Consider the following 11,966-nt stretch of genomic DNA (forward strand, 5'->3'; position numbering starts at 1 on the left):
TATATATTATATATAGATTACGAATAACCTGTCAAATGGGAAAAAATAGACGCGACTTCATCGTAACGCGCAAGTCCTAGATCAACTTAGTTATTTTATTCTTTGTTTTACGTTTCGGTTTAGTTTCTTCGCATTAACACCGGAACTTCAGTGTCGGTGATCGTTGGCAGTAATGGGGCATTAGTGCTCGCTCCCGCCGCAACGCGGGGTTACTTAATACTAGTTGTACTCATATAGAAAAAGAGATGAGTGATTAAAAATAAAAAAAACGATGATGATGTGACAATATTGTTTAGGTGTTTTTAGGTTTCTTTATTGGGTGAGTTTTAAGTATTTTTAAAGAATAAGTTTTTTGTAATGTGACATATGACTTGGCATGTTTTTAGGCGTTTCCTCGTTGTGTTATTACCGATGGTCTTATATCATATTAAAACAAAATGTTTTGAGTTTGACTCCAGAAAGTCTAAGTTTTTTTAGAGGATCACACATATACTTTGCAAACAACCCTGAATGTTTGGTTGGTGGAGAACACTTCACTACTAGATGTGCTGTTATATGGTTGCATATAATGACAAAAGGGTTTTTGGTGTACGAAAACTCCCCTAACCATTCTTTATATACTTCACTTGGTTATGATTATATTTTAATACTTTGTAGTTTGCAGAAGTTATTTGGTTCCGGGATGAAGTTCTAAAGTTGATGCAAATATGAGAGTTGAAAAACAAGGTGCTACAAGCGGAGTTGCAGGTGTCCATTGACGCGCTTAGACCATGTGTAGTGGTAAGTTGTTATAATGCTCCCACCATGGGGCATTATCCGACACGTGGCATCCTAGTCACACTTGGGCATTATAGCAAAAGTGGCGTAGTGGGGCATTATGCCAATAACTCCCATTCAATCATTTCACAATTATTTTTTTTTAATTTAAAACATAAAAAACTTCATTAATTTAAAAAAAAAATTACACTACTTGAAATTAAAAAAAAACTGAAAAAAAAAAAAACAGAAAATAAAAAACATAAAAAAACCGAAAAAATAAAATAAAGTTAAAAAAAAAGAACATCATCTAGAGTCCATATTTTTCTCTAATTTTTTGGCGACGCATTTGGCAAGTATCAACGCATCGCCTTGTAGGTGGTCGATAGGTTTGGACAAAAACTCAATGTCCTTTTCCATTTGCCTCGCCTCTTGCATCTCGTTAAACTTTTTGGTTTCGGCCACTCGTTCTTTCATAATCTCATAACGTTGGTGGCCGAGGTCGCGAATGTCTTGGAGACGACGGTTCATCTCCTCGAAATCTTCCTTTAACTCAAGATCGGAAGACGACTCGACCGTTTTTTTCCCGGTTCCCTTTCTTCTACCGGTGGGTCGGACCAACTCTTCTTGAACTTCCTCGTCAACGTCCACCGCCTCATTTAAATCAACATTGCGGGCATCCGATGTCGCAGTTGACGGGTCAATGGAGGATGATGTTTTTGACCTTTTAGCTCGACGTCTACTACTAGACGTCATTGGATTAACTACCGCCCACTTTGGACTTTTTCGTAGTAGCTCCCAACACTTATAGTACGTGAAAGGGCATTTCGTCCTCTCGAACTCCTCCAAAGTCCTCGTTAAAACCCCGATGTCACTTTCACCGCTCGGGCGAGTATCGTAGTTACGTTGGTAAACTTCTTGGAACGCGTGAGACTTGTTGTTGATGTCGGTCCATTTGCTAGAAATGGAATCTTTGTCCCGATGTTCGCCTTGACCCCACGTGCTAAAAAAGAGTGCACGGACCCTATCCCAAAAAACGGGGCCCGTTTGAAAGTTTGCTAAAAATTAAAAAAAAAATTATACGTTGTATGTTAAAAATTAAAATAACAAAATAAGTAAAATAATATATATATAAAATAGTTACCGGTTTCTTCGTCCTCCGAAATGTCGAGCCACGCCCGAGTCAACGTGAATTCCTCTTCCTTCGTCCATTTAATGATATTTTTTGTACGCCGAGGTTCGTCTTTTTCCTTCTTCTTATGCGACCTTTTGCCGCGTTTCGATTTATCTTGCACCGGTTCGGGTTGCGTCTCCGGCACGACATCGACATCGGGTTCGGATTCGGGTTGTGACGGTTGCGACCCGCCGGCTTGACCATAGCCGAAAGGGGGAGGCACAAACGGAGTGGCGCCACTCAAGTAAGCCGCGTACGTTAAAAAGCTCGGGTCCATGTCTTGAAGGTTATACGGGTTTTGCGGTTGGGTTGTGTTCGGGTTCGTGGGTCTTGCGGGGACACCAAAAAGGGGTCGGTATGGATGCATGATTGTATCAAAAATAGGAGGAAGTGAGTTTTTTTTTTTTTTTATAAAAAATAGAAGAAAGTGGGAGAGAAAGTGGGTTTTTTTTTTTATAAAAAATGTGAGAAAGTGGGTTGATATATATATAGTGGGTAATATTTTAAATTAAACAAAATATCGAATATGATCGTTTGTCAACGGTACAAAATCTCGCCCCCTATACATTTTAAGCGTTTTAATTAAAACGCAGGATTGATTTTTTTTTTCGAAAATAACGCCCGGTAACGCCGGGTGTAACGGCTACCGGGGCGTTATACGGCGTTATTTTTCAAAAATTAAAAAAAAAACGCCCTACTACAGGCGGTCTTAGTGCAGATTATATAGATATACATGATGTTCAAAAATAGACTAGGGTTTTGCACTATATTATTATGCAATCAATAGTATGCTTCTTATTTAACTTATCGTTTTGAGTATTTACCATAGCGTGATGCCTCCTGTCGCAACACGGGGGCTTAATAATAGTATCATTATTATTAGAGAAAAATGCTCGGATAGTCCCTGTGGTTTCGCGTATTTTCACCTTTAGTCCCTAACTTTCTAAAATTACTTGAATAGTCCCCAACTTTTCATTTTTTGTTCCCGGATAGTCCCTGGGTCTAACTTCAGTTTGTTTTCTCTGTTAAGAGGGTGTGAAATGACAAAAATACCCTTTCCTTAAAAAAGCCAAACCCCAGGGACTATCCGAGCATCTTCTTCATTTTTATTTATAAAACCCCACCACCACACTTTATCTTCAACCTCCACCCACCATCACCCTCTTCCACCCTCCACCATCACCGCCACAGTCACTCTCCACCAAATCGTAATTACACCTACAATTAATTTCAAGTTAAAACCATTCATTCAAGTGCCCAAGAGAGTAAACAACAAGATCAGAGATCCCAAATTGGTTGGCATCAAAGAATGAAAAAGGTTACTTTTTTAAGAGTCAAAGCAAGTGTTTTGGCAGTGAACTTTTCCAAGCTATCATAAGTTTTTCTTGTGACATCCACAACATGAATCTGCATATAGGGAGGCATGTCAGCAGAGACCACTTTGACACCATTACAAGCAAAGAAGTCAGTCAACTCAGCTTGTGAGCTAAACTCAACTAGTCAGTCAACCACTTTGACGCCATTACAAGCAAAGAAGTCAGTCAACCACTTTGACACCATTACAAGCAAACAAGCAAAGAATCCAGTTTTTCTTGGAAGTGTCCTAAACTCAACTAGTGTCATTTGTTTCTATGCGGGTTGATGGGTACAGTAAGCAAAACTATAATAGGAATAAATAGATAGTAATCAGATTTAACCACCTTTGGAGCATGAAATCCGATATCTTAGCTTTTGTGTTGTCTGCGCCGAACGTTGGATGGGATTCCGGCAGATCTAGCGGCGGTTACGGCTGGGTGAATACCAGGATATGTTGTGAAGAGGACGTGACAGCGGCAGGGTTTTGTGGAGGAGGTGACAACGACAATTTTATAGTGGAGCGTTTTTTTTTTTTAAATTGAAAAAAAAAACGCCCCCACCCCATTACACCCGGCGTTTCCGGGCGTTTTTTTTGGAAAAATTGGTTGCCGGCGTTTTAATTAAAACGCTTAAATTGTTTGTGGAATGGTTTGACCCACCAATCAAGTTTGAGCTAGCCACATGGGTCCTGACAAGTGACAACTTTTTGAAAATGCCCCACTACACCAATCAATTCGTGTGCTTTTTTTTTTCATTAAAAATAATATGGGGGTTAGAATAATGCCCCACTACACCACTTTATGCTATAATGCCCTATGCTAACTGGGATGACACGTGTCGGATAATGCCCCATGGTGGGGGCATTATATTTCTTCACCACTACACATGGTCTTAGGGTGAAGGGTGTGGTTAGACACTTGGAATAGGTAAACTCCCAAATTATCCAATCAAACAGTGCCATGTCATTTTACCTATTTTGTTTACCTATTGCTCAAAAACATTGGCGGTGGTTTACTATTAAAAAAAACGAAATACTGTGTGATTGGTTGAGAAGGAATGGACCTACCACACACCCATCCCCCCTTCCCTCCCTCTCACCGAATCGGTGTAGGTTCACCGAATCGCATCGGTAAAGTCGTTTACCGCAGTTTACCGACCTTCACTCCGTAAGCCCTTATAAACTTGCATCGTATAAACTTTTAAATTGTTTGACATTCATAAAAAGCGTCTAATCTTTTACATAAAAAACCGTGAAAAATATAACAAAGGGCACATAATTAACATATCATTTGGTGACAATGCTTATATCCGGCTTATGTCGCGACCAAACACGAATGTTGTTAGCCAATTAACAGTCACATAAAATCTATTCCTCCAGCTTACAACGCGAGTCAGATAAGCAGAACGCCACATTAACCAACTAGCGAATCCCGTAATTGACACACCTTTTGCTTCCTAAAATAATCAAAATATTCACATGAGTCGAAATAGCCTCCTAAAATAATAGAAAGAGCAGAGGTGGCAAAATGGGTGGTCCCGTTGTTTGATTAAGAAGTGAAAACGGGTACTCTTTTGGTATGGGTCTAAACTCTAAGAGGTGAGTTTGATATAAAACAATTAATTTACGGAAGTTATAAACTTTTTTACACACAATTTCAACGACAATAATAATACTTTTTTTAAATAGATGATTTAGAAGTATGTAAGCAGCAAAAGACAATATAGGCAACTTTCAACCCGTTTGACCACTTTTCTATTTTCCTTTTTTAGTTTTAACCCTTTTGAAAGGTCAAAGCTACAAATGGCCCGAATCAGCCCATTCATAAGCCGGGTCGCTTAGGTAGGGGGTCAAAGCAAGCAATCTTTTGGTACAGGTTGAAACATGTGTTATGGACTAATACCATTGCAAGGTATGGGAAACTGATGTGGGGTTTATATACCAAATGGACTCTCTCACCCATCAGATTAGTCTTTTGGGTTGTGTTCTCTCGTTTGGTATGTAACAACATGTTAGGTTGACCCGAAATGATTTATATGCAAGAATGTTATTTTCAAGCAAATTAGATTGTTAAATTTTGTTTACAGATATTAAAAATCGATATCAAGTTTTCGACCCGTTTGACCGGCTTGATCCTTATGACCAGTCAAAGAAAGAAGACATAGCTCCCAATGAGCAAAAGTTGGATTGTTTTACCTTGCTTTGCCTGAGATCCACAAGAGCCTTGAAATTCCCAACAGTTGCCATACTCCCTAAATGCCTATAAACAAACGGGTCACCGAGTTCCATATCAGCGCCACTATTGGCGTGTCCGCCCCCCGCCTTACCAATCTTGTTTAGTAGTCCTGCTAGGTACTTCCCCTCTCTCTCCGCCACCTGAAACATATACACAAATCCACGTGATTTCACACGATAAAAGATTAGCATGTAACATGTCACCCAATTCGGGTTGGGCTGGACTAGGTGCACTTACTTGGGCCAAAGCCGGAAGGGTTGATTTCCCAGTGCTCTCAAGGTAGCCACTACAGTCCCCAATTGCAAAAATGTCGGGTGCAGATGGTACCCTTAACCATTCGTCTATCCCAATCCTGCATAAAATGTTCATGTTTCGATAAATTACTAATGTGTTATTGTCAAGGGGGAGACAAGATGGGCGATTGTGTAACATGTCATTTGTAGTACGAGTTGAAATGGGCCAGGTTGACTTGAAAACACGTTTTGTCCATTTTCTTTTAATTTTTTTTTTCCAATTAAGTAACAAACGTATTTAATATATTTAATACGCGCCTTTAAAAAAATGATTCAAAAGCATTAAACCAACTCTTCGGAACACTTTCAACCCATTTGACTAGTTCCCTTTTTCACTATAAAAACTTATTTGACCCGTCTGACCTGTTTGAGATCAACATTCATTACCTTCCACCTGGAGCCTTAGGTAGATCCATATTTCTAATGAAAGACGAGGGGCCCACACCAGTAGACCATACCAATAAACCGTATGGAACATCAGTCCCGTCGCTTAGAACTATCTTTTTAGGTTGAACATCCTTCACAGTTCCACGAACCAGACGAACTCCAGACTACAAAAATACCATCAAATGTGAACCTAGACAAAACAAAAACGATAATCTATCTGCTTTGGCTTTCACATTCAATCTTTTATCTATAAATATTACGATAACTATTAACTAGTTATCTTTATATTGCATATAGCCCTAGTTAGGTAATCATCAAATTTTTTTCAATGATAAATATTACCTTGGTCAATTGATTTGTAGCATATACACGTAGGCGATCATCAAACGAAGATAAGATATCATTGGCCTGCAAAAGTACATAATTATATACAGAAAAAGTTTGCTAGTATACGAGTTTTTGGGTTCTGTTTTATCTCAGTTCTTAAGTGTGTAAAACGGGTCGAGGCATAAAACTTAACAAACACATAAACCTCACCTCGATCAAGGTAACATGAATGTAATCTTTTACATGAGAATATCTTTGACGGACATCTTTCATGATGAAATCACTAAGTTCGCCACTGAACTCGACTCCAGTGGGACCGCCTCCAACAACAACACAATGCAAAAGTCTACGCTTTTCTTCATCAGAAACGCCTGCGATGACACCATAATCCCCCAAATACTTAACCATAAGTATGTAAAATAAAAAATAAAAAAAATTGAAGTATGAAAATCAAGATACCGGGCACATCGGAGAGCATCAAGTTGAGAAGCAGTTTCCTTCTGATTTCTTGAGCATGGTAAACCTCGCGAAGGAAAATCGCGTGTTCTTTCACACCATTGATTCCAAAGGTCGAAGCTTCGGCTCCGGAAGCTATCACTAATTTGTCATATGAAATTTTGAAATCCCATGGCTTTAGTGATTGTAATCCATCTGTTATTGTTTGGCAATGCACCTAATATATCACAAACAAGTCATTTGTTATTAATGCCGGCAAATTGGATTTAAATAATCCCAACTCACTGTGACTGGCCAATAATAATCCTAACTCATTTAATCACCAATAATAATCCGAATTATTCACTTTTGTTTGTAAAATACTTCCAGTTAAAAAAACACTAACTAGGTTAAAAAATTGCTGATGTGGCTTGCCACGTCACCTGCCACATCAGCTGCCACGTCATCAAAATATGCCACGTAGACTGCCACATCAGCTGCCACGTCATCAAAATATGTCACGTAGACTGCCACATCAGCTGCCACGTCATCAAAATATGCCACGTGACAAGCCACATCAGCAATTTTTTAACCTAGTTAGTGTTTTTTAACTGGGAGTATTTTACAAACAAAAGTGAATAGTTCGGATTATTATTGATGATTAAATGAGTTGGGATTATTATTGGCCAATAACAGTGAGTTGGGATTATTTAAATCCAATTTGCCTTAATGCCATTATGCATGATCAAGAATTAAAAATCAATTTAAAATGACAAAATAGAGTTAATAGCCAAAATGGTCCCTGAGGTTTGCTCACTTTTGCCACTTTAGTTCAAATTCCAAATTTTTTAAATCTGGGTCCCTGAGGTTTGCAATTTTTTTGCCATTTTAGTCCAAATTTCAAAAAAGTCAAATTTTTTATTGAATTTTGTCTTTATCCTTATCTCTCACAAGGGCAAAATTGTCATTCTATATTATTATAAAGCAATTTATATTAAAGAAAATAAAAAAAAAAACCCTAAAAGGGCAAGAACCCAGAACTTCATCTTCAACATCCAGGACTTCCAACTTCCAGAACTTCATCTTCATCTTCCCACCACCACAACCATCCCGACGGCTTCAACCACCATCCCCGACGGCATCACCTCCACCCCCGCACCACCACCACTGCACTACCATCATCCCCACAAACCCAAACCCCCACCCCTGCTACCTCTGTGAGAACCACCGCCACCACAAACCCACCACCACCGACTTAACACCCAATCAGACACATCCATCACCCATTAACACCCTAATCAGACACATACACATACACACACCGAAAATCTTTGAGAGAGAGGGAGATCGAAGAGAGGAGATCAGAGAGGAAGTCGGAGAGAGAAAGAGGGAAACGACAGAGATGGTGGCTAAGGTGGTTGTCGGCAGTGGAGGTGTCTCCACCGGAACCCTAACCCCAAACCTGCAACAACCCAAATCCCAAACAACCTGCAAACAACCCCCCACCGTCTCCACCATCACCACCCTCACCGAAACCCTAATCCCAAACAACCTGCAAACAACCCTAATCACCAACCACCTGCAAACAACCTAGATCCATCCGGAAGAGAGAGAGGGAGAAGAGAAAGATCCATCCGGCAGTGTTGGGTCTTGCCCCAACCCACTGATCTTTCATCTGTGTTTTAACCCACTGATCTGTCATCCGTTAGTGTCTAACCCACTGATCTTTCATCCGTGTTTTAATGTCGTCGGCGTGAGGAGGTGGCGGTGGTGGCGGCAGAGAGGAGTAGAGGGAGAGAGAGAGGTGGTGGTGGTGCTTGTGAAGAGAGAGATGGTTTTTTAAAGAGGGTTTTTTTTTTATTTTCTTTAATATAAATTGCTTAATAATAATATAGAATGACAATTTTGCCCTTGTTTGAAATAAGGATAAAGACAAATTTCAGTAAAAAAATTGATAAAATTTGACTTTTTTGAAATTTGGACTAAAATGGTAAAAAAATGCAAACCTCAGGGACCCAGATTTACAAAATTTGGAATTTGGACTAAAGTGGCAAAAGTGATCAAACCTCAGAGACCATTTTGGCTATTAACTCGACAAAATATAATGTTAATTACATGATAACTGAGCAAGCCTAGGTGGGGGATATAATATAAGATATTAAAGATTAAACAAATACTTTAACTAAAAAGCTGTCTTTGTAGATTCAGTTGATCAAAGATTCAAACTTTTTTCTACATTCAAGAATCTTGAACTGAAATACATAACATATCTCATGATCAGTTGATCAAAGATTAAAAAAAAAAAAAAAAATCTACACTACACATTCTTGAACCGAAATACGTCAACATGCCTCATGATGGAATTGATCAAATATTCTAACTTTTTTTGTACACTAAAGAATCATTAATTAAAACACATTATAACATACCTCAAGACTCAATTGATCATAGATTCAAACTTTTTCTACAGTAAAGAATCTTAAACCAAAACACATTAACATACCTCATGATCAATTAATTAAAGATTCAAACTTGTTTCTATGTTAAAGATTCTTGAACTTAAACACATTATAACAAACCTCATAACTCAATTGATCAAAGATTCAAACTTTTTTCTTCACTAAAGAATCTTTACCGAAACACATTAACATTCATAATTCAATTGATCAAAGATTCAAACTTTTTCAACACTAAACAATCTTTAAGGGGGGTGGGGGTGGTCACTAGTGATAGAATTCAATCACTCATAAGCATCCAATCAACTCTTGCCATGTCATCAGCCACTATTCTATCACTCATATCCTTTTTTAGTGGCAATGGTCATCACTCACAACACCTAACAATAAACCCCCACACCCCCTCACATCCATCATTTTTCACGCGTGATAAAAATAACGGACGGTGGACATTTTGAGTTCATCACGCGTTGAACTAATCAGTGGTGGTGGTCATCACGGAAAACCAACGCGTTAATGTTGGCCACCACGGAAGTTTAACGCACCGCCCCCTGTGGCCTAACAGAAACACAATATAACACACCTAATGATTAAGTTAAGCAAAGATTCAAACTTTTTTCTACACTAAAAAATATATAACCAAAACACATTAACACACCTCATGATTGAATTGATCAAATATTCAAACTTCTTCTACACTAAAGAATTTTTAATCAGAACACATTATAACATACATCATGATACAATTGATCAAAGATTCAAACTTTTTTCTACACTAATGATTCTTCAACTTAAACACATTAACATACCTCATGATTCAATTTATCAATGATTCAAACTTTTTCTACACTAAACAATCTTTAACCAAAACACATTATAACACACTATATAATCCAATTAATCAAAAGATTCAAACTTTTTCTACACTAAAAAATCTTTAACCAAAACACATTGTATTGATCGAAGATTCAAACTTTTTCTACACTAAACAATCTTTAACCAAAACACATTAACACACCTCATGATTCTTGGCATCAACATCTTTACAATCAGCCAAAAAGAAAAAAGAACCCGGTTCATGCGAAATCGCCGGTTGAATCCGGCCAATGGGCTCAGCAACAGACCGAAACTCAAGTGTCCCAACACAAGTAGAAGCCAACAAAGGAGTAAACACCATATGATTCCTGGGAGACACACAAACGATGTCGTATAAGCTAGTATCAATCCCCTTCATCAAACTACACCCGGCCCAACCGGAGCCCAGAACCACCACTCTGGGCTTGTCCGTTTTCTTGGTGGGCCCAAGCCCAGAAACCGGCGGAGCAGCTGCATCGCCGGCGGTGGTGAAATGGTGGATGTGTTGTAGAGAGAATAGAGTGGGTGTGAATTTGGTGGTGGCGCGTTGTTTGGAGGCGGTGGTGAAGCGGGTGAGGGTCTTGAACCAGTACATAGCCGGAGTTAGTGAGTATGAAGTGGATAGAATGATTGCATGTTAGTGAGTGTGAAGTGGAGTATTTTTTTGAGCGAAAAGGTTGGAGAAAAAGAGATAATGAAGGAATTATTGACCGAACATGCAGACAGATATAAGGAAAAATCGAGGGTCTAGATGGTGGATACGTTTAGAACAACAGTTGGTTGGATGACGACGGATTTGACTCTATGCATGTGGGAAATTCAAAGGTTAACCATTTGGGTTCAAACACGGGTTTTGTCTCGTTTAAGGAAAGTAATGTGTTTATGAATCGTTTATGACTGCTTACGTGACGAGATTTTCTGTTTGTGTTCGTTGATCAAGAAATGAACGTGTCAATATTCGTTGATTACGGAAATGAACATTTTCATATTCGTTTGCGTTTCTTCGTTAGTTTTAGGTAATAGAAACAAATAGTCACCTCCTAACTATTTTTAACGGTGATTATTTAGTATACTACAAAATGGGTAAATTCTGACCTAAACTTTTTAGACATAGACATATAATCCCACTAAATTAGTTAGTCATCGTTTCCTCCGTTAAAAACCGTCGTATTTGCTTTGCCGGTTGAGATGGATAGGATTTAGCCTACACGTTTGGCTGAGACGACTAGGAAAGCTAAGGTCGTGCTTTTGGTGAAAAGCGGCAGTGAAGCCTGTGCTTTTGGATGCTTAGGGTGTAACGTGTAAGGGGCACTCCTCTAAGTGGGGAGTGACCTCTCTTACCCATAGCCAATCAGCACGCGTCACATCAATTCCCCACTTAACTCCCCCCACATCCTTAATTTGATGGCGGCACTCCTCTCTTGGGGGACTTGTTTTTTTGTATGAATCATTCTACTTTATTCTTTTATTTTTTTAAAAACAAAAAGTCAATTATATCAACTCATTAAATTAAATAAACATTCAAAAAAATGGCATCTCTCATCGGTGAACACCCACCGCTCCCCACTCCCCGCTTAGCCTCCCCGAGGGGTCGGTGGCGGTGTTCCCGCTCGGGGACTCGCCTCACCGAACCCCTCCCCGCAAAGCGCCAAGTTCACCCTTACTAAGGCTAAGGCTTAGACTACTACGCTTT

At 39.0% G+C, this 11,966-nt stretch overlaps 2 protein-coding genes across 3 annotated transcripts; both read right to left on the reverse strand.

The window, feature by feature from the left end:
• Positions 1 to 1,062: 1,062 nt before the first annotated feature.
• Positions 1,063 to 2,327, reverse strand: LOC118481861 (glutathione S-transferase T3-like). The gene is made up of 2 exons (XM_035977176.1): positions 1,901 to 2,327; positions 1,063 to 1,814 (listed from the first exon to the last, which is right to left on the reverse strand). Exons 1-2 carry the CDS (start codon positions 2,295 to 2,297, stop codon positions 1,063 to 1,065), a joined length of 1,149 nt encoding a protein of 382 aa, XP_035833069.1. The 5' UTR covers positions 2,298 to 2,327.
• Positions 2,328 to 2,379: 52 nt separating this feature from the next.
• LOC110868342 (internal alternative NAD(P)H-ubiquinone oxidoreductase A2, mitochondrial) lies at positions 2,380 to 10,964 on the reverse strand. 2 transcript variants are annotated; one of them, XM_035977171.1, is made up of 9 exons: positions 10,437 to 10,964; positions 6,987 to 7,200; positions 6,738 to 6,898; positions 6,543 to 6,608; positions 6,201 to 6,364; positions 5,758 to 5,872; positions 5,481 to 5,660; positions 3,254 to 3,337; positions 2,380 to 3,148 (listed from the first exon to the last, which is right to left on the reverse strand). In XM_035977171.1, the coding sequence occupies exons 1-9, from the start codon at positions 10,866 to 10,868 to the stop codon at positions 3,143 to 3,145; spliced, it is 1,422 nt and encodes a 473-aa protein (XP_035833064.1). In that variant the 5' UTR covers positions 10,869 to 10,964; the 3' UTR covers positions 2,380 to 3,142. The 2 variants fall into 2 exon arrangements, with proteins under 2 accessions (XP_035833064.1, XP_021973166.1); XM_022117474.2 differs by lacking the exons at positions 2,380 to 3,148; positions 3,254 to 3,337 and adding an exon at positions 4,474 to 4,741 and having other exon boundaries at positions 10,437 to 10,963.
• Between the last annotated feature and the right edge of the window lie 1,002 nt (positions 10,965 to 11,966).

Source organism: Helianthus annuus, chromosome 1 (assembly GCF_002127325.2).
Source record: "Helianthus annuus cultivar XRQ/B chromosome 1, HanXRQr2.0-SUNRISE, whole genome shotgun sequence".
NCBI classification, from domain to species: Eukaryota; Viridiplantae; Streptophyta; class Magnoliopsida; order Asterales; family Asteraceae; genus Helianthus; species Helianthus annuus.

Excerpts from the sequence above, each read along its gene's own strand:
- LOC118481861 (XM_035977176.1), bottom strand. The coding sequence starts at position 2,297 with ATGCATCCATACCGACCCCTTTTTGGTGTCCCCGCAAGACCCACGAAC. Across the intron at positions 1,815-1,900 it reads TTCGGAGGACGAAGAAACCG|CAAACTTTCAAACGGGCCCC; the intron begins GTAACTATTTTA and ends TTTAATTTTTAG.
- LOC110868342 (XM_022117474.2), bottom strand. The coding sequence starts at position 10,868 with ATGTACTGGTTCAAGACCCTCACCCGCTTCACCACCGCCTCCAAACAA. Across the intron at positions 7,201-10,436 it reads TTGATGCCAAGAATCATGAG|GTGCATTGCCAAACAATAAC; the intron begins GTGTGTTAATGT and ends GTGATATATTAG. Across the intron at positions 6,365-6,542 it reads CTACAAATCAATTGACCAAG|TCTGGAGTTCGTCTGGTTCG; the intron begins GTAATATTTATC and ends GTATTTTTGTAG.